This window comes from Dermochelys coriacea, chromosome 12 (assembly GCF_009764565.3).
Source record: "Dermochelys coriacea isolate rDerCor1 chromosome 12, rDerCor1.pri.v4, whole genome shotgun sequence".
Classification (NCBI taxonomy): Eukaryota; Metazoa; Chordata; order Testudines; family Dermochelyidae; genus Dermochelys; species Dermochelys coriacea.
In genome coordinates, this window is record NC_050079.1 from 19,096,068 (window position 1) to 19,114,789 (window position 18,722).

An 18,722-nucleotide genomic window follows, 5' to 3' on the forward strand; every position below is an offset into this window, starting at 1 on the left:
ATGCCAAACTGATTCTAATTGCTCGGCCGAGGCAATGTTGGTTCTCCGACCTTCTATCTATTGATTGATCCTCTCATATTTCTTCCTTTTCATTTCGACCTACTGGCACAGCACCACTGTCAAGTTTTGCATCAAGCACTGAACACTGTACATCTCATGATGTGGATGCTGCATGGCTATTTGAGGAGAAGGAACAATGTTAGGAAGCTGTTCAACAGTTGTGGTTTAGCAGCAGGAAGCCATCTACTAGGGTGACTTTTTTTGCCAAGTGGAAGCAATTTTTATTTTGGTAGTTTGCTCAGAAGATTCAGCTGATGGTGGCCTGCATTCAGAACATTTGTATTACTTAGTACACCTTTAGACTTCCAGTCTCTCAATCAGCTCATTCAGGGTTCACTTAGCAGTGATCTCAGCCTTTCATCTACCAATCCAAGGGAAGTCAATTTTCTCAAACCCCGGGGTAGTAAGATTTCTCATGAGAGTCACTAGTCTCCATTTGCCTGAGAAAGAACTGGTTCCCTTGTGGGACCTTAATACTGCCCTGGTTGCCCTTATAAGACCTCAGTTCAAGCCCCTGGCAACCTGTTCTCTGTCACTTCTGTGCCAGAAGATTCCCTTCCTTGTGGCCATAATACATGCAAGGAGCACATGCAAGCTACAAGTCTTAATGCCAGTGTCCCTGTAGAACCAGTTTTTCAAGGACAAAGTGGCCCTATTGCTGTATCCAAAATTGTCAAAAAGTGGTTTCACAGTTTCATCTTAACCAATTGATTTATTTACTGACATTCTTTCCTAAACCACAGTGCAGTGCAGATGAACAATGACTTCACATGTTCGATTCAAGATGATGTTTGGCATTTTACCTAGACAGAATTAAGCCTTTTTGGGCATCACCTCTTCTGTTTGTCTCCTATGCAGATCAAATGAAGGGTCAGGCAGTCTCTGTGTAAACAGTCTCCAGGTGGATACCTTCCTGCATTTCATCAGCATATTAAATAGCTCAGACCACATCTTTGCATAGATTGCAGGCTCATTCAATGAGTGCAGAACCTACATATAGAGCATTCCTCAGTGAACAATTTCAGGGCTGCTACCTGGTCTTCTACACATACTTTTATCAGACACTATGTGACTACAATTGCATTTAGGTCAGATGTAAACTTCAGGAAGGCATCCCTGCAATCATTCTTTAAGTAGACTCTGAACCACACTTCCTGTGAGTGCTCCTTATGGATCACTAGGTGAAATACACGTCTACAACTACTTGAAGAAGAAAAGACTGTTAAGTGCCTGTATTGTAAATTGTTCTTTGAGATATGGGTGCAGACGTGTATTCCGTGATCTTCCATCCTCTCCACATCAGTCTCTACTCCTGACATTTGGAGTGAAAGAACTCAGGGGGATCAGGGCGGTGCTGCCCTTAAATAGCATGGGGAGAGACTAGAGTCAAATAGTATGAGCACTACCCGTATGGGTACTGCTAGTCGAAGTCTTCTGGTTTCAGTGCACTAAGTGTGCGCACACCTGAGTGGAATTACAGGTCTACACCCACATCTCAAGGAGCAATAGTTAGAGTATAAGTACAGTATAAGTCTTTTTTCAGCAGTCATCAGACCTATTTTTAGCTTGTCTGAGCCAATGTGCCATTCTGATATTACCATTTAAAATCTTTTAAAATTAGAGTTTAATCAAAGGTTTCACAGTAGCAGCCGTGTTAGTCTGTATTCGCAAAAAGAAAAGGAGTACTTGTGGCACCTTAGAGACTAACCAATTTATTTGAGCATAAGCTTTCGTGAGCTACAGCTCACTTCATCCGATGCCACAAGTACACCTTTTCTTTTTAGTTTAATCAAACTAATTGTGAGTCCTTTGCTCAGGAGTTCAGCAAGAGATCTACAGTAAACTTAAGTTTTATTCCTTTTTTTCCCCCCTACAAAATGGCAGAAAATGGAATTTTTGAATTCTGGTAAATACCTTGATTCTTGAGATGTCATAATTCAGTAATATCCTCTTAAATTTACTTCCAATTTGAAAAAAAAAATTAAACCTCAGCCCCAGATGTGGCCTATCAATTTTGAAGCCTGTATTCCTTTGTTTGTGGATTTTAGCGGGTCAGGACTACACAAAATCAGATTACACCAGAATTCAGTTGCAGCCTAATTTATGGATTGGCTATCACCACTCCATAATATGTCTCACCGAGAAGGTATTCAAATTGTCAAATAATTTGAATAATTTATAAGGTTTTGTTATGTAAAATATATATGTATGATTTCAGTCCAGATAAGTTATGGCTGTCAGGGCAACCATACTTATCACTGAAACTGTGAAAAGACCTTATATAGTGATAGATAGCATGTTATTTTGGCTAATGGCCAAATAGCTCAAAAATTATGTCCTTTACAAGAAAAAGGTCAAGTTGTTTGGTTTCATTTTGAGGAAAGAATTTAAGATAGATTCTAATAAGATTGTACAGTCTGTGACTTTAAACCCTAGATAATCAGCTCATTTAAGTTCTGTCACTAGTTTCTACAGTTCCATCAAACTGTCAGGTTGCAGTCAATCATCTCCTTTACATTTGCAGTAGTTGATGAAACAGCATCAGTACTGGAAATAGTGTTTTCTGCATCATTGACTAAAAGCATCTGAAAATGATGCAGAATATTCCAGATTTGGCTTTTACATGAAACTGACTGGATTCATTTAACTGCATTTAGTTAAATCAACCACAACTAAAGGTGCTATGATGGAGTGAGCACTGGATAGAGTGAACACTTTTACACACTATCATTTTTGATCTTGTATAATAAAAGTATTTTTACAATAGAAAAGTGTGTTTAGGAATTAACTGAAAGGAGTATCATTACTTATAGATAGCAAAATGATTATCATATTTTGAAAATGAATTCTACTCTGATATTGTAAAATAATTGAAGAGATATCCACATTTAAGGGGTGATCTTAACCATGAAGCCACAGAAATTCGCCTTTAGTTTTATTTTGTTATTTTAGCTGTGCTAATTCCTAAACTTGAAAAAAAAATTGCATCAAAGTTTGGATGCTTAATTTCATCTTTGTATTTCAGCCCTTTGGTGTGAATCAGCCTGGACCTTATATCATGTACACAACTGTAGATGCAAATGGGTATCTGAAAAATGGTTCAGGTAGGACCAGTATTTATTTCTTAATACTGTACATGTAATTATGATCTTTCTGCACATAATCATCAGCAACATATAGGAGGTTGCAAAAAATCTACTAAAAGATTAAATGAGTCCGTTTGTTCCTGAATAGTTCTTCCAGTATACAAGGCACAAATACAGTATGTTTTCCATTCAGTTTTCATCTTACATCTTATTTATTGTGAACACTGTAATTACTTCCTTTCATTTGTCCTATGCAAACAGAGTTTGAATAGCTTCTACTTTCTGTCAGAATCTGAGCACTGGGCAGCATCATGAAAAGTTGGTTAGGTACAATTTCGTCTTTCATGAACTGAAGCTGTAAAAGATCAGGGGGTAGTGATGGGCTAGAAACTTTCAGTCAGAATCTTTATTTTTATGGAATACCATGCACATGCTACTCACTAAATAAAATCATTTTGATTCACTTCTACATGTATGATCGTTCATTTAACAAACACAATGTAGATTTTTTTCTGGTATTGTTCAATGCATGTTGTAGGATCGTTGAGTTTTTAAGTACTGATGATTCATGTACTGTCTGCTAAGGTCAAATTTGCAAAATTGGATGCCTAAAGTTAACCATGTAAATCCATATCTAGCCACCTAAATAAGGGGCCTGATTTTTCTGAGGTGCCATGTACATGTATCTCTCATTTAAGTCACATTACCAGGTTCCAAATTAACTGTAACCAATCAGGAAAAAGATATGGGTGTCATTATGGACACATCATTGAAAAACTGTGTAGCAGTTGAAATTAAACAAAATATTAAGACATATATAAGGAACGGGTTATAATACTACAAGTATTATTATGCCATTATACAAATAAGTGGTATGCCCTCACCTGGAATACTGTGTTCAGTTTTGGTTACCCTAACTCAGAAAAGATATAAGAGAAATAGAAGGGGTCCAGAGATGAGTGTCAAAAACATCTGCATGAAAAAAGATTGGTAAAATAGGGACTGTTTAGAGGAGAGGATGTGATCTGGGTATAATCAAATGATGGGAAGTTATAAAGAAGGTAAATTGGGTACTTCTATTTACCCTTTAATTGAGTATGAGAGGAAGGAGACACAGAAAACTAAGATGACAAATTTAAAGCTGATAAAAATAAATACTTTCTTACACTCAAAGTTTGCGGACGATACCAAGCTGGGAGGGGTTGCAAGTGATTTGGAGGAAAGGATTAAAATGCAAAATGATCTGGACAAACTGGAGAGATGGTCTGAAGTAAATAGGATGAAATTCAATAAGGAGAAATGCAAAGTACTCCATTTAGGAAGGAACAATCAGTTGCACACATACAAAATGGGAAATGACTGCCTAGGAAGGAATAGTACTGCAGAAAGGGATCTGGGGGTCATAGTGGACCACAACCTAAATATGAGTCAACAGTATCACACTTGCGCAAAAAAAAAAAAAAAAAAAAAAAGCGAACATCATTCTGGGAGGTAGTAGCAGGAGTGTTGTAAGCAAGACACAAGAAGTAATTCTTCTGCTCTACTCTGCGCTGATTAGACCTCAAATAGAGTATTGTGTCCAGTTCTGGGTGCCACATTTCAGGAAAGATGTGGACAAATTGGAGAAAGTCCAGAGAAGAGCAACAAAAATGATAAAAGGTCTAGAAAACATGACTTACGAGGGAAGATTGAAAAAATTGGTTTTGTTTAGTCTGGAAAAGAGAAGACTGAGAGGGACATAACAGTTTTCAAGTACATAAAAGCTTGTTACAAGAAGGAGGGAGAAGAATCGTTCTCCTTAACCTCTAAGGATAGGACAAGAAGCAGTGGGAGGTCTGTGTTGGACATTAGGAAAAACTTCCTGTCAGGGTGATTAAACACTGGAATAAATTGCCAACGGAGGTTGTGGAATCTCCATCATTGGAGATTTTTAAGACCAGGTTAGACAAACACCTCTCAGGAATAGTCTAGATCAGAGGTTCTCAAACTGTGGTCTGCGAGCCTCATTCAGGTGGTCCGTGGATATTTCTCTCTAAGGGGTGTGCCTGGGTGGCTGCACATGAGAGGATGAAGGGCCATCCACCTAATTAATGGAGCCGCGCAGGCCTGGCTCCACTAATTTGGTGCCTGGACCCTGGAGAAGACACACATGTAAAGTGAGGTGGTGGCCTTGGGGGAATAGAGGGTAGGTGGGAATGTTACACTAATAAAAATGATACCAACAGGATCTTATAAGAGGAACAAGGCAAATTGCCGCGTTTATTGTAAATACAACAAAATATTCCTATATGCAATTTCTATATAGATCCACACAGACATTCGCACACAAGTTCTACATAAAGGTTGTTATAGTTACCAGCCTAGATGTTGCTCATGCCACGTCACTGGCCAGGTGGCCTGGGCACGAGAGTGGAGCCGAGTCGTTGTCAGATGCACATCCGATGCTCCTGGAGGGTGGTCGTAGAACCAGACTCAAAGAACACAGTCCCTGGACTCAATTTTTATAGGTCTCTGGTTCAATACAAGTCTACGACTTCATCATGCTGAATTTACAATTGAGATGACTATCAATCAGCTCAGTCAGCTGGTGGTACATCCATGATGGCTAGGTGTTATCTTCTTGTTCTTCCTTGATGCGTTTTGGGTGGATTCCGGTTCGCCCTCCGGGGGTCATCCGGTTATCTCCACTTTGCATATTCTTCAGCCCTTCGATACCAAGTTTGAAATTCTTAGGATTAGGCTGGCACCATTTACTAACCAATTATTTCCCTGCTTCAGGTTCTCAATTCCATGCACTCATCATTCATTCTTTTACTTAACAACGCAATCTATGACACTTGCTTCATTTAACAAGTTTTATCCCACTATCTATTTTTCCCTCTTTGGATACCAAGATTTACATATGCATGACAAGGAGCCCCCGTGGGGGAAGAGCATCAGGGTGTTGTTTTAAAGAACTGCATTGTTTCCTCAAAGTTCTTATCACTTTCCAGAACAGACTTTTTGTCCTGTGCCGGCCTGAAATAATTAGCACTTTGGCCTTGCATTTGTTACAGAGTGAAATTCAACAGCATGGAACTGATGTTCATACCTTTTTACAATACCTATATACTCTTTTGTCTATCTTTATTTCTACTACTACATAATTCTAATTCTATCATACTTGCATAACTTGGAGGGCGACCCAACAGGAGGGGGCAGTGAGGTGAGAAGACAGGGTGAGGGGAATTTGGGACGTGCAGGGCTGCGGTGGCCAGAGAAAGAGGCAACTTTCCCCAGCTCCAGGGCTGCAGCTGCCTCATTCCCAGCCCCAGCTCAGGGGCTTCTGCAGCGGGGGAGAGAGGGCACATCCATCCCATTAAAAAGATGAGACTACTCATATTAAAATATGAGTTGTGTGCTTTTATTTGTAGAACAAAAAAAGTTAATTATTATTAAGTTTTTTTTGTTTGTTTTTTGTTTTTTTTGTTTTTTTAGTGCTTTTATCCAAAGTGCTTTACAATACTTAGTTAATGGTACAAACAACATTTGGAAAGATCATTAAGTGGTCCGCCAAGACCGTCAGCAATTTTCAAGTGGTCCGCGAAAAAAAAGTTTGAGAACCATTGGTCTAGATAATACTTAGTCCTGCCATGAGTGCAGATGATCTTTCGAGGTCCCTTCCAGTCCTATGATTCTATGATAATACATAATTAACCTGTGGAACTCATTGCCTCATTGTGATGAAGAACTTAGTAAAATTTTAAAAAGGACATGGACACTAGTATGGTCGAGAACATCCAGCATTTCAATAGATAGAATTTAAAAATAGTTTTTTATGGTCTATATAAATCTTCATGCTAAACCGTACAAGTCAATCACTAATGTATAGAGGAAGAAACCTTCTATGGGCAGGTTATTCCATAGTAGTCCACTGTGGGATTTCTTGCACCTTCCTCTGAAACACTCTGACAGGATCCTGGACTAGATGGACCACTGGTCTGATACAGTCTGACAGTTTCTGATTTCCTACATGCTTAAATATGGATGTAGGTGCCTAACTTTAGACAAATTAAATTTGAAAATGTTAGCCTACATTTTTAATGAGACAAAGTAATATTTCATGCTAATTCAATATTCCTTCCTAATATATAGTAGGAATTCATCTTAACTAGTAAATCATTCTGCTGGTGTTTTTCATTTCTCATCTTCATCACTGCAAAGCAAGCTCCATGACCTGAATCTAAAAAGAACTCTTATTTTCTGCTAGAAGCATTCAGAACTCCATGATGAGTTCAGACACTTTTTCATTTAATTTTACACTAACATACTATATTAAAATCAGACTGTGCCCTAAAGGGATGATTTCTAATTGACTGATAACGTGCATCTCTAATTGTTGTCCTCTATCAAGTTTAAAACTTGAGACGCTTGTCAAAGCTGTCTGAGTTGTAGCCCACCTCAGATCAATCACACTTGGAAGACATTGGTAAATCTTAAATACAGAGTTCGCTTACTCTTCTTTAACTATTTTGGCTCAGCATAAGTTTTTAAGGAGATTGAATGCTGCATTGTCTGTTACTTTATTTCACATTGGACAGCCTTATTTTTCCCATCTTGTCTAGTTGGTGTCTGGATGTCTTGTCTTTTGTGCTTGCATTACTGAGAAGCAAGTATTGGACATGAAAGTTAGTTATTAAAATATAAGTTGTTAAGATAGTGTTGAGAGAGATTTTTAATGATTGGCGTTTTAGTTGCGTTTTGTTGCCAACAAACATTTTTGGTCTTGTGTGCTTAAAATATGAATGCTGTCTCTGGCAAAAAAAAAAATCTATTTTTTCCATCTTTTCTGAAAACAGCTTGGAAGGTAATTACATCTGGCCATATGTTTTATTCGCTTTTTTGTTGTTTGGGTATCTCCATCTCTTACACAGAAACGTGGAAATAAAGATGAAGGACTGGAGTCCACTAATAGGCACCTCCTGTAGCTGTTAATAGAATACTTTTTGTTGTCCAGTATATATCTGTTGTGCTATGTGAGTCTCCAGAAATGTGGACCTATTTATAACACTTCCTTTTGAGAATTAATTTCTAATGAGGTCTTTGAAAATATTATCCCTGGATTACATCATTAAAGTTAGGTCACTGTATTGGTTAGGTCAGGACCTAAGTCAAAAAGAAACTAACAGTTATGCAGTAAAGTGTAGTGTATTTGCTTCTTGATGTGCACTGAGGCAAAAAATTTTTATTGAGCTATGAATCAACTTCATTAAGTGCCAGAGGACATGTGACCAAGGAATATATAACCATATTACTACTTATTTTCAGAGAACTAAGACTGCAGATAAGTAACTCTCCTTTCTTTAGCAAACAGTTGTGTATTTCATGGTGGGGGGGGAGGAAAGATTAGCAAAAGTCACCAACCTGAGCAGCTTTATCTCCTTTGGGGGGTGAGGTGTGCTATAAATCAAATATACCACAACATAATATTCTTTAGCTTTAATTATACTCACTTGGGCCAGTTGTTTATCCAATCATGGCTCTTTCTCACTCTTGCTTGTGAATAAGTCAGCACAAACTCAGGTTAACAAATCTAACATTGCAAGTGAGATAATACTATAAATGTTTATATTACTGTGGAATAACTGGCAGAGTATATATATTTAAACAGCATTATAATAAATGTCCAAAATTTAAGGTATAATATTTAACTATTTAAAATTGCAGCAGACTCAAACTTGTCATACAGATCGTCAGCCAGAATGTATTTTTTTATCTATGTTGGTTTAATAAATTGAAACTTTTTTCATTAAAGGATGGCAAAAACATTTCTAGTTCTTCAAGTATTGTTCCTATGGGTGCTCCACTTCAGGTGTGCCCACACCCTTTGCACCTTTAATCAGAGATTTTTGATATTAGTGCCCATTCAGTCTGGCCATGTGCCCTACTGTTCGTTGAGCCCTGCTCCAAGGCTATATAGAACTGCTCAGGTGAACTGCACCTAGATTCTCCTTAACCACTTCGGCCTGAGATGGAGCATTAGTGTCCCTTACTTTTTGAAGTCACTTACCGTAGTTACCCTTCTTTAGTTTGTTTTTTCTTTAATTTTCTTTACTTTTTATTTACTTTTTTGGGAGGGGAACCTTCTCCTGTTAGATTCTATTTCCCCTGGGTATGCCAGGCTCTTCAGGCTCCGAGTGGTGCGCCTCTTGCCAGGAGACCATCCCAGTCAGCAACAGGCATTCCTGATTATCTGCTGCTTAGGAGAGTCTCGTATCCCACAGAAGTTCTATATCTGCTCAACTATTAAGGGCAGGGCAAGAAAAAATTAGGAGCTAAAACTGTGACTCTTAATGATGCAGCATTCCCTCCAAATGGCCACAGATCCAGGCCAGGAGACACCTCCGGATGTTGATCGCTGAGTGAACACTGTGCCCCGCCAACTTCAGCGTGTTCACCTGGGTCTACCCAAAGTAAATCCATGGACAAGGCCTCTAGCAAACAGAGTCTTTCTCCACAGAAAGAGTCCACCTCAAAAAGACTGGTCCCCATGGAACAAGACTGCAGCGGAAACCTCACATCCCACAGTGAGAACATCTGAGGTTCCAGACACTCTCGGTACTGATCCTGTGCCTGGGCTCCGTGCTCAACAGAGAAAAAAGGCAGCAAGCATGCCACAATACTGAATCCTTCGGTGCCACACAGGCAGGACACTACAGCATTGAATAATTCCTTCTCTAAGAGGACGGTACCCACAACTACTTCTATACTGTGTACATCAAAGTTGGCCACTAAGATGACCTTGGTACTGGGAAGACACCATGCCTCTTATAGATCTTTGGCACCCCCAAGGCACCCTCATCAGTATCATCTACTTCGACTAGAATGGACTCACCAGAGCTGCATATACCCTCAGTATCAACAAGGAAACTGGGCCCCACTCTTCAAACCCATGCAGTATTGCAGAAGTTTAGATACTCAAGGGCTCTACTGGTATTCTGCATTTTCATTTGGTTCGGCAAACCCAAATATTTCCGTTTGAGTCAATCTGATTTGAAATTAAATATTTCACTTTGATTTTTCAACCAAAAAATTTTGAGTTTTCAAAAAAAAAAATATTAAATTCTCATTACTACCCCATAGCAGTGACCCATCTCCAGCCATGGCTATATCTGATCCTTCAGAAGAAGGAGACAAAAACATAATACATCGGAGGGAGGGAATCCCCTTCCTTATCCATATAGTTGACTGGCTGAAGTCCTGAAGCATCAGATTTTAGGAACTATAAAATATTAACTGAAAGCTCCCAGGGCCACCAAACCCATACTTCACCACTTCAGACAACCTTCATACAATCCCACTCATAAATTTATCAAGCTCTATCTTAAAATTAATTAGGTTATTTTCCCCCACAGTTCCCATTGGGAAGCTATTCCAGAAACTCACTCCTCTGATGATTGGAAACCTTCTAATTCCTCGCCCAATTTCATGGCCAGTTTATGCCCATTTGTTCTTGTGCCAACATTCTTCTTTAGCTTAAATAGCTCTTCACTGTCCCTGATATATGTGTACAGGGTAAGCATATCCCCTCTCAGCCTTTGTTTTGCTTGGCTAAACAAGCTAAGTTCTTTTAGTCTCCTCATAAGATAAGCTCTCCATTCCCTTGATCAAGTAGCTCTTCTCTGGACCTGTTCCAGTTTGAATTCATCAGTCTTGAATATGGGTGACTAGAATTGTACACAGTCCAAATAAGGTCTTACCAGTGCCTTGTACAATGACATCAGTACTTCTATGTGTCTACGGATACTGCTGTATTGCAATATACACAAACCTTCACTCGTTGTGAAACTTCACCCAATCATGATAAATCCTCTTCTGGATGGTAGCGTTAAGGAACAACAGAACTGAATTAAAAGTGCATGGTGGCCATTATGGTGATCCCATATGATAATTCATAATATTGTTTTTGATGAGTTTCTCCAACTTTAATAGATTTTTGATGCTATATAGTTCCTGTGTGTACATTCCACAGCCTTATTTTCTGAAGCAATTATGTAGCCATAAAACTATAACTAAACTTTGTTATAAGATATTTTCAGGAAATATCTGCCTGACTTGTACAATACAGGAAATGGTCCTCTGAACAGAGTTACTGATCTGCAGATTCTTATTATCTTAGAAGACATAGTCAATTGGAATCTTAATGTAACAGCCAATCAAAAAGCAACTCAAGCAATAAAGTAGTATTTGTGAGCACTAGTTGATGGTACTAAACTATCAAGTAGAATGATATGAAAGGAAGGATATTGCTTTGGAGGAGCTGTGTGAAGAATTTTAAATTATCTATCCATCTAGCAAGTACATAGCCTATTAAATGGGTTCAAAATACTAAAATATTTTAGATGAATCTTTGTTTTTAAAAATAGTGAAGAAAATGGAGACTATAGACAAACTTATAAACATTTACTTGTTGAAATGTTACTTGCAGAATGGATTCTAGTGCAGTATTTATTTCATATTGTGATTTTTCATATCTGAGAAAAGAACAACCAGCTTGCAAAAATACATTGTTAGTTTCTATTTGTATAGTCCTTGCTAAAAAATGCTTTATGATCCACAGAATAGCATAGTTAAAAGCAGAAATTGTGACTAGTATATTCTGTAAAGACAATTGGCTGAGATTCCATTTGTTGCATAAAAGCCATGTTGTATGAGGTTTTCCATTTTCTTTTGACACTGCGTTGCTCTCGTTTTAGGACTAAGCTTACAAGAAGAGGATTTGTTTTAAGTGAATGTCTTTGCTTTAAAAAATTAAGAACTTTAGAATCCCATTTGAAACAAATTGGTTGGACAATAATAAAGTGAAAAAATACTTGTGCATGCTTAGTAGGCATCTGCTAAAAATCTTACTATTTGACCTCACAGTGCACATTCTCTCTTTCAGAAATGACAGGCACGGGGACTGCTCTTTGCTTAATTTGCAAGCGAGTCTGTAAATTAACATCATAAATAAAAATGTATTAAGACATATAAGAATATCTGATATTCCCTTCTGGCCTTAAACTCTGGCATAATTAACAAGAAAAGCAGGAATAGAAATTACTAAACAAGTGCAATGTAGTTGGAGACGTTGTTGTAGGCATCTTAATGCTTGCATTTCCCAACTTGTTTATTTTAATGGATTTGTTTTGTTTTTATTTTACGGCAAGATTCTGGTTCCAAACTGTTGTTCACATTGGTGGATGCATGATGGGCTGCAAGATGTATGAAGCACATTCTTCCAGAAACATTGTGTCCTAGACAAGCTGAGTGACTCTGAGAACACTTGGGGAGTATGGATCTGAGCAGTCCCAGTACACCCTGCTGCTGTGGAGTAAGAGGGGAGGGATGATAGTCCTCTCCCTGCTTTCAGTCTGGTGACATTGTGTTTTTTAGACTCCCCCAGCTGTTGCTTAGCAGGAGCACAAAGACCAGAATTTTGCATGGCCCACACTCATGCAAGTGAGGGAGTCTCCTTGTGTTCTCAAATATATATATGCACTTGTGCAGAGGTAGGCACAATTTAATCCATAAAAGCTATTTGTAAGTAATGTGGGTTTAAAAAAAAAAAAACTTGCATTGTAAGGTTTTATATCCTTTTCTTAGCGTGCAAAATTTTGACTATTATTTTCCTTAGCAACTACAATTTCAAAAAGACCAGTAGGAATGCTGGATAATACCTTGCTGTGTTTGTTAAATTCTTTATTCTGGTGTGAGTTGATAGGTGATGTGTTATATGGACAAGAAGCAAGCTACTTTTCTTATCGGAAATATCTGCCTAACCGCTTCTCTAGCAAAGGTTAAAATGTATTATCTCTTGAGTGTGGCAGATTGTAGACACTTTCTCTTATATTACACTTAAAAAGAGAGTACATGCTCAGAAATGTTCCTTGTTTTAAACCTGTAGTCACAATCAGTCAGGGAGGACAGTGTAGGTGTAGTGGTATGAACCTGGCGAGAATACTTTCCAAGAAACAAATGATTTCACTTTACAATGTGTGCATATATGTATTTGGCTCGAATTTTGGGGGGAAAGTTATTCTAAACATAAATGATATATTTTGAGTGTGGGGGAGAACATAGTTGTATAAGCTATCCTAAAAACTACTTAAATTATCCCCAGCAGAAATATACTGTCCATATGCTTGTACAGTTTTTCAGTTTTATCCTTGCTTAATATAGTAGAGAAGTTCAAATGTAGGGCCATTTCTTAATTGGAAAAGAATCTGAAATACTTCTTAAGAAACACAATGCAGTAACAAATTATAGATTTCACTATTACCCACAATCAGTGGATGAATAAATATCATTTATTAATTAAGAGAGAGAAACTATAGTTTCAATCAACAATGTGCTGATTATTTTTAAAATGTTTTGTTAAATGCCAAATGGACAGAATGTCTAGGGCAGGAGTTTGCTTTCCTCACCACATCCTGGAGGCCCAATTTTTAGGTTAAAAGGAATAGATAGAAATTTAATACTAGGAAGTAAAATCATAGAATTGTAGGACTGGAAGGGATCTTGAGAGGACTTCTAGTCCAGTCCCTTGCACTCATGGAAGGACTAAGTATTATCTAGACCATCCCTGACAGGTGTTTGGTAACCTGCTCTTAAAAATCTCCAATGATGAAGATTCCATAACCTCCTTAGGCAATTTATTCCACTTTAACCACCCTGACAGGAAGTTTTTCCTTATGTCCAACCTAAATCACTCTTGCTGCAATTTAAGCCAGTTGCTTCTTGTCCTATCCTCAGAGGTTAAGGAGAACAATTTTTGTCCCTGCTCCTTTTAACAATCTTTTATGTACTTGAAAACTGTTATCATGTCTCTGTCTTCTTTTCCAGAATAAACAAAAACAATTTTTTTCAGTCTTCCCTCATCGGTCAAGTTTTCTAGACCTTTAATCATTTTTGTTGCTTTTCTATGCTTTCTCCAATTTGTCTACATCTCTCCTGAAATATGGTGCCTAGAACTGGATACAATACTCCAGTTGAGGCCTAATCAGCATGGAGTAGAATGGAAGAATTACTTCTTGTGTCTGCTTACAACATTTCTGCTAATACATTCCAGAATACTTGCCTTTTCTGCAACAGTGTTACACTGTTGATTCTCATTTAGCTTGTTGTCTACTATGACCCCCAGATCCCTTTCTGCAGTACACTTTCCTAGGCAGTCATTTCCCATTTTGTATGAGTGCACCTGATTGTTCCATCCTATGTGGAGTACTTTGCATTTGTCCTTACTGAATTTCATCCTATTTACTTCAGACCATTTCTCCAGTTTGTCCAGATAATTTTGAATTTTAATCCTATCCTCCAAAGCACTTGAAATCCCTCTCTGCTTGGTATTGTCCGCAAACTTTATAAGTGTACTCTCTAAACTAAAGATATACCACAACCACCACTTCCCCCACCATCCACAAGACTTATTACTATATCAAAGAAAGCTATTAGGCTGGTTTGACACAATTTGTTCTTGACAAATCAGTGCTAACTATTACTTATCACCTTATTATCTTCTAGGTGTCTAAAAACTTAATTTTTTTTAATTAAAATGCTTAATTATTTGCTCCATTATCTTTCTGGGTACTGAAGTTAAGCTCACTGGTCTGTAGTTCCCTGGGTTGTCCTTATTCCCCTTCTTATAGATTGGCACTATATTTGCCCTTTTCCAGTCTTCTGGATTCTCTCACTCATCTTTCATGACTTTTCAAAGATAATCACTAATGGTTCAGATATCTCTTCAGTCAGCTCCTTGAGTATTCCAGGATGTATTTCATCAGGCCCTGATGACTTGAAGACATCTAACTTGTATAAGTAATTTTTAACCTGTTCTTTCCCTATTTTAGCATCTGATCCTACCTGACATTCACTGGCATTCATTAAGTTAGATGTCCAGTTGCTACTAAACTTTTTGGTGAAAACTGAAACAAAAAGTCATTTACCATGGAAATGTTTAATCATCTCAGCTTGTTGCCAGTGCGGATAGAAGTTTAAAAAGCCCAGCTCTCAGGGTAAACATGAATGGAGACCCACGATACAGCTGGTGTTTGTATTACCTTGTAGGGAGAAGGGGAAACCTTAGTTTTCACACGCTGAGGTCTCTCATTCCCCATTGAGGGGGAAGGGGCAAAAAGATTCAGAAGTGGCTGAGTTTAAAGGGTTAGTCTGAAGGGTGCCAATCCAGATTTAAAAGGCCTGGGGTCATTTAACTCAGCATTGGACCCAGTAAAATGCCTGTATTTTGAAGTAGGATATGGATAGCCTCCTTCACTCCTGTTAAAGTTAATGAAGTGGGGCCTGCTGTTTTAAATCCATCCCTCTGGCTCATTGGCCTGTATCTCCTGATCAGTAATGACATGAACCCACAAATCTGTTTAACCAAAATTAAAGTCCTGTGATATAAGTATTGGCGAATTGGAAATACTAGCTTTAAAAATATGATTAAAGGTCTGTTTGGAAGTAATACCATAGGGAGGCTGTGGGTGTCGTAAGAATTAGTCTAATGTTTCTGGAATAAAAACCAATTCCTGGAATTTATAAAATTAGCATCATCTTGCTTGAGATGTAAGTTGGCATAAAGTGTTTGATAAGAACTGTATCAGTGTTACTCATTTTCTATAGTAAGAAGGTGAGTAAATCCAGTAGTTCCTATCTAAAAATGATCCATTATCTAAGTAGGCTCTAAAAAGTACAAGTCATCATGAGCAAATAACTCCCTTGTTCATTTTCCAATTGAAATATGACCTCTCTCTCACACGCGCGCGCGCACACAAACACACACACACACACACTATTACACCCTTAGAATGGTAGCCTTAGTAGAGAGGCTGAGAACTGAGTGGTTCATGGCAACCAAATTACCCTGTCATCCCATAGTGATCCTTCCAGTTCAGGATTGAGGCAAATCAGGATGGTAGTTTGAAGAAATTTTCATTATTACGGCCTATGCTAAGCCCCTTCTGGAGGTCTCTAGGATTGTTAATTTGGAACCTCTTGTATACTCTATATTCATACAAACAGAAAAATAATACAATACAAATACCTCCCTCATTCTGTACTCATGCTATCCATTAAATAGCATAAGATGTTGAAATTCTATTCTAAACTTTTCTTGGATACGAGGTGTCAGACTACTGGAAACATACATAACTAATTTCAGAGGGATAGCCGTGTTAGTCTGTATCAGCAAAAACAACGAGGAGTCCTTGTGGCACCTTAGAGACTAACAAATTTATTTGGGCATAAGTTTTCATGGGCTATAACCCACTTCATCAGATGCATGGAGTGAAAAATACAGTAGGCAGGTATAAATATACAGCACATGAAAAGATGGGAGTTGCCTTACCAAGTGGGGTGTCAGTGCTAACAAGGCCAATTCAATCAGGGTGGATGTGGCCCATTCCCAAAAATTGACAAGAAGGGGTGAATATCAGCAGAGGGAAAATTACTTTTTGTAGTGATCCAGTCACTCCCAGTCTTTATTCAGGCCTAATTTGATGGTGTCAAGTTTTCTAATTAATTTCAGTTCTGCAGTTTCTCATTGGAGTCTGTTAAGTTTTTTTGTTGAAGAATGGCCACTTTTAAGTCTGTTATTGAGTGTTCAGGGAGATTGAAGTGCTCTCCCACTGGTTTTTGAATGTTATAATTCTTGATCTCTGATTTGTGTCTATTTATTCTTTTGCGATGAGACTGTCCGGTTTGGCCAATGTACATGGCAGAGGGACATTGCTGGCACATGATGGCATATATTACATTGGTAGATGTGCAGGTGAAGGAGCCCCTGATGGTGTGGCTGATGTGGTTAGGTCCTGTGATGGTGTTCCTTGAATAGATATGTGGACACAATTGGCAATGTGGTTTCTTGCAAGGATTGGTTTTGGGTTAGTGTTTTTGTTGTGTGGTTGCTGGTGAGTATTTGCTTCAGGTTGGGGGGCTGTCTGTAAGCGAGGACTGGCCTGTCTCCCAAGATCTGTGAGAGTGAGGGGTCATCCTTCAGGATAGGTTGTAGATACTTGATGATTTGCCGGAGAGGTTTTAGTTGGAGGCTGTAGGTGATGGCTAGTGGTGGTCTTTCTAAAACACATAGTGCCCCTTTTTGACCTGAGCAGCAAGTCAAAGTTTGGGGCTCTGGGTACATTCCAGTTGGAAGCAGAAATTGATGGAGTCTTGTATTTGTTTTTTATGCAGTCTTGTTTATTTACAAGGAATGTGCAGAATCGTCCTCCTGTGAATGCAGGAGGAACCAAGATCAAAAGGAGCAGTCTCTTAGCCTGCAGCCTCATGCCTCTTCAGCCAACACCAGACACAAAGGTGCTCTCTCCAGTTTTTTCCAGCCACAGTGTGCTCGGGCTACTGCTTGGCCATATTACTTCTTGTCGTCCCCACTTGCCCTCTCTGTTCTTGTCTGTTCTCAGTTTCTGTGTGTTTTTTCACACACCCATACGTGCTCACAATACCCAGTGGAACCTCCAACCCACATGGTGCTTGTTTCTGGGTAGATTTTAATAGGCCTTGTTTTAGATGTGGCCCCTTAGCCATCTTTTACAACTATCTTAAATGAAGGGTGCATTCTCACATAAGTTTAAATGTTGTTTTAACTCAACCGATAACAAGGTTTCACCAGCCCATTTCAGTACTGTATTTTTTTTGAATAATGTAAAAAGTAAGAGTAATAATAACTAGCACTTGCATGGAATTTTCATTTTCACACTCTTTACTAACATTATCATATTCTTATAATTCCCCTGTAACATTGGTAAATAGTAGTAGCCTCTGTTTAATTACAAATGGTGGGAAAGTGACTGGCCTAAGGCTACTGGGGGGGTAGTAGTTGTCAGAGTGGCCATTATAAATGAGCCGGTTCTGAATGTTGGTCCAGCGCCTAAACCATTGCACCCATACCTCTTTGAGAAAAATTCAGTTGCCGCAAAATTAGAGGCCAGGGTTCTCCACTGCTTTCACTCAGTTTTGTACCATTTCATCCTGGCACAAAACAGATTTAAACACAGTGGATCTGAGGATTCACCTTGTGTAAAGAGACGCTTGGGTGGCACAGAAAACTGCAGTACTAACTTCTACAACACCTTCCCTCCTTGCATCCCAACAAATCCCTCCTTTGTAGCCAAGTACAATCTCTGGCAAAGCACAATTTACAGTAGTCTTTAGGCTGCTCTAAGCTATGCATATGGACCAGTCTGGGGCTCAACAGTTCCGTAATGGGGGAAGCACAAAAATGACTTAAAGCTTGTGCCCCAGAACCCTGAGATTTGCCTTATGCCCAAGATCTGCCCAGAATCCAGTTTAAATTTGAAAAAATGAGACTTCAGCCAGACATTTTGAACTATTTCCAGAAATGAATGAATTTTCTTTTTTAATATTTTAAACTGACTACATACAGTAGGTTAAGGATGAATGTTACTTTGGATTTCCAGCCTTAACTCTGAATTTCCGTGCTTTTATGGAATTAGAACAAATGCTTAACATAATTTTAACAGTAGAATAGAATTCTAAGCAACAGTGCAAGCCATCAGTCAGTGTATTGTAGCTGAAGCTGAG

The 18,722-nt window shown here is 38.5% G+C and overlaps 1 protein-coding gene across 4 annotated transcripts in view; it reads left to right on the forward strand.

The window, feature by feature from the left end:
* ITFG1 (integrin alpha FG-GAP repeat containing 1) overlaps positions 1-18,722 on the forward strand; it is a 202,583-nt gene that overhangs the window by 144,240 nt on the left and 39,621 nt on the right. For all 4 annotated transcript variants that reach the window (XR_006275021.1, XR_006275022.1, XM_038368637.2 and 1 more), the window contains exon 14: positions 3,086-3,164. Coding sequence is in view for 2 of the 4 variants with exons in the window: in XM_038368637.2 (XP_038224565.1) it covers positions 3,086-3,164 (79 nt within the window). In the remaining 2 variants the exon portion in view is untranslated. The remainder of the gene's footprint in view (positions 1-3,085; positions 3,165-18,722) is intronic.